Source organism: Myotis brandtii, unplaced genomic scaffold (genome assembly GCF_000412655.1).
Source record: "Myotis brandtii unplaced genomic scaffold, ASM41265v1 scaffold182, whole genome shotgun sequence".
NCBI classification, from domain to species: Eukaryota; Metazoa; Chordata; class Mammalia; order Chiroptera; family Vespertilionidae; genus Myotis; species Myotis brandtii.
The window spans coordinates 3,139,381-3,143,133 of NW_005356751.1; the positions used below are offsets into that span (position 1 = coordinate 3,139,381).

General features: G+C 39.6%; 1 protein-coding gene across 9 annotated transcripts in view; it reads left to right on the forward strand.

The window, feature by feature from the left end:
* The window catches only part of ATP8B4 (ATPase, class I, type 8B, member 4), a 227,820-nt gene that overhangs the window by 167,708 nt on the left and 56,359 nt on the right, over positions 1-3,753 (forward strand). For all 9 annotated transcript variants that reach the window (XM_014537818.1, XM_014537819.1, XM_014537816.1 and 6 more), the window contains 2 exons: positions 772-936; positions 1,697-1,808. In XM_014537818.1, coding sequence (XP_014393304.1) covers positions 772-936; positions 1,697-1,808 — 277 coding nt within the window. The remainder of the gene's footprint in view (positions 1-771; positions 937-1,696; positions 1,809-3,753) is intronic.

Genomic DNA, 3,753 nt, shown 5'->3' on the forward strand with positions numbered 1-3,753 from the left:
AGAATGAAAAGTCAGCCTCCCCTTCTATTCCTCCTTCCCAGAAGCAAACATTTATATTGACTTCCTGCCTTTCTCTCCCCTTTTCCCCTAAGGGTTTTTATTATCACATAATCATAATTAATAGGTTTAAACTTCTATTACCTGACTAACATCTATTTATTCACCTATTATTGACTTTTAACTTTTTATTATGGAAAATTTCAAGCACAAACAAAAGTAGGACTGAGTTAATTTTAGACATAGCTATATTATTAGGGGAATGTGACAAAATTCTGGTGAGCTGTCATGCTACAATCTCTTCAGAGAGCCTCTGCCTTTGATGTGAGAGCTATGGCTCCTCCAAGGGTCATTTTCTTTCCACTCAAAGCTGAGTGACACGGCCATGAAACAGGCTACGTTCCTCTCATTGCCAGGAGGGCTTCTTGCAGGCAGAGGATAGTTTGGAAACCAATATATGTTGGTTCAAATGGATATGTCAAGTCATGGGCACCGTTGATCACTCTCAACTAGGACACTTCAGGAGACATTTTAGATATCTTTTAGGAGAAAGGCTAGGTCCCCTGAATGTTTTAACTTAATAGAAATAAAATTCAAAATGCAAACATTGTCTCCTATTTTCAAGGAGATTAAAAAGTTGGAGAGTCAGGATGGGCAAGTTATGTTCTTGATACAAAGTGAATTTGAGTGCAAAGCTTCTTACCCGTTATTGTTATTGTTCTTGCTATGATTATTGCTTTGGGATGGTTCTTAAATCAATGTCTGCTCTGGCAGGAATTTGCAGGGGAAGGCCTTCGAACCCTGGCCATTGCATACAGAGATCTGGATGATAAGTACTTTAAAGAGTGGCATAAGATGCTCGAAGATGCAAATGCTGCCACAGATGAGAGGGATGAACGGATAGCTGGGCTGTATGAAGAAATTGAACGGGATTTGATGGTACGAGTTGAGAAGCATGATGGTTTGTGTTTATGGAGAGGACAGTATGTGTTTAGAGATCTAGGATAGGAATAATCCACTGGCTAAATCATCTTGCACACAGCAGATGTTACTTTTTCAAACATTTAATCATGTGTTATATGTTGGCTTTGAGTTTGCCATGTGTGAGAGCCTAGAGGATTATTTCGATTAGTTGTAGCTTATGTAATTGGAAGTCCCCTAGAGTGGACAATAGCAGACCTCCTATTGTTTGTCAACCTCTGGTATGTCATTGATGTTATTTTTTCCCCCTCCCCGCTTTATGATTCACCTTTTTAGAGCAGGAAACTTGCCAGGAAGAGTGGGAAGTTTTACAGCTCTGAGCCATCTTAGACCTATGAGATTTTGATGATATCTGTGCTGCCCAGAGTATGAGAGTATCATTTATTCTAGAAACTACTCTTCCCTGAGGCCCCAGTGGCCAGGAAGCAGCTGGGGAGTTCTTAAGTCGGTACAAGCCCAAATGGCTTCTGATTGTTTGTGCTAACAGGATCTCTGCCAGTAGCTGGTGTTCCTATGAGTTGGCTTGATTAGAGAAACTCCTCTTGGGTCCTTCCCAACCCACCGCTGCACATAATAGGATGTTTACTATATCAAGGCATCATACTTTCTGTCTTCAATTCGTGTTCCTTGACCTCTGAACTCTGTGATTGCAAGCTGTAAATGTTATGAATATTGTTTGCATGCATTAACATAAGGTATTCTCTATTTTTCAACAAAGCTTCTAGGTGCCACTGCTGTAGAAGACAAGTTACAAGAGGGTGTTATTGAAACGGTTTTAAGTTTATCACTAGCCAATATTAAGATCTGGGTCCTAACAGGAGACAAACAAGGTAATTTTAAAACAGATGTTTTGAACAGAGGGCAATAATTTATATGGTAAAATTTTAACTAATCAGAAAGTTTAATTAGTTAGATATGTGCCCAGTTCTCTATATAGGGAATAGTTGAAATACAAATAGGAAAGTTAATATAAGAACTTACTATTTAAAGATAAAAACAAATTAAGAAAATATCTTCTAGAGTATACCCTGGGGTCTGTTGAATTTCAGCTCAACTCACTTCTTCAATATAATAGTTAAACCTATAGGCAACAGTGGAATTAAAAATGTTTACCTACAGGTTTATGTGAGCACTGCCTCCAATCAGGACTGAGACTTGAGTAATAGTGAAGCAGGACATTAGAGATCTTAGGGTTACTCCTTTAGTTTCTTGATGCAATGAAGAAAGGGTTGGGGATCTTAGAGGAGAGAACAGGCTTTTGGGAGGCTCAGGGAAGCAACTGTTTATCAACTGGTATGTAAATATTTTGGTATTTTAACAACCACAACAGTTGTGCTAGAGTAACCTAGTTGAATTCCAAGTCTTCCCATGCAGTGGTAAATGGGAGCTGACCCACTTTCAGGCATGACAAAATGCCAAGTCATCAGAAAAGGAGTCATTATGTTCATAATTCTGTGCTTGTTAAGAAAGAAAAGGGGACCACTACATTTTGGATCTATTGCTAGCAGTAATGGTTAAAACAAAAATGCTTTTACGCTTGGTCATCAGTAAACCAGAAACATTCAGTTAACTGGCGAATACATGTTTTTAAGATTCTATCTACCTGTAGATGTTTTTAGAACATTTGAGGATTTTCAGATATGGTGAATCAGTTCTCTGTATGTTCACCCAAATCAGTGATCACAAAAATAAACAATAGAAAGTTGAGCTCTTTGGTGTGTTACTACAGACTTCCTGGAGTTTGATGTTAATCAGTGGGTATAGCTGCTCAATTAGTTATGAATATCCACAAGTTTACTATTATTTAGCTTTAGTTTCTGCGGTTTATACAAAGCACATGCTGAGATTTTATCAGTTGCCTTCCTTGACCTAGTACAGGCAAATCTAATGATTCCATGGAATTAGGTAGAGCCTAAGAACTCAGAATTAGAATCAAATGACTTTATTGAAGATGGAAGGGTTACCTAACTATCCTAGGCTCCATTTCTATAAAATTGAAGGAAGGAATGCCCAACATCATGTAATTTTCCAGTTTTCTAGCAGCAGCAGTCCATTCACTTAATGGGAAAATGACCATGTTGCATGTAGGAGAACTATAAAAAATTTACAAGATCATTTTTTGCTGTCCAACTGAACATTTTGTTGAGCTGTTTTTCAGTTTTCTTACTACATAAGAATTGAAAATTGGCTAAGTTTAGTATTTCAGCTCTCCAAAGGTAGTATTTGGGACCTCTGGTAAAAACTATATGAGAAAATTGAGGATTCATAGATGTGGCTACGGATCCATGGAGTTAGCAGTTGGTAAATTTGATCATGGGAGCCAGGGCTTTGAAATTCCCTCTGGGTCTCTTGCATTATCACCCATTATGCTCTCTCTGACATTAAGGGAGCCTATAAGCTACAAGAAAATACAGCAATGACTTCAAAACTTATATAGAAAAAAACACACTTCTATATAAGTGTACTAGAGGCCGGGTGCATGAAATTCATGCATGGGTAGGGTCCCTAGGCCTGGCCGGTGATCAGGGCAGATTGCGGCCTTCTGGCTGCTGGCCGAGGGCCTCTTTTCCCTGGCTGCTGGCTGGGGCCTCCCTTCCCCAGCTGCTGGCTGCTGGCCAAGGCCTTCCTTTATTCTGTGTCACCCCCTGGTGGTCAGCGCATGTCATAGTGAGCGATAGAACTCCCGGTCGAACTCCCACAGGGACACTTTGCATATTAGCCTTTTATATATATACTAGGGGCCCGGTGCACAAAAATTTGTGCACTCGGGGGGGG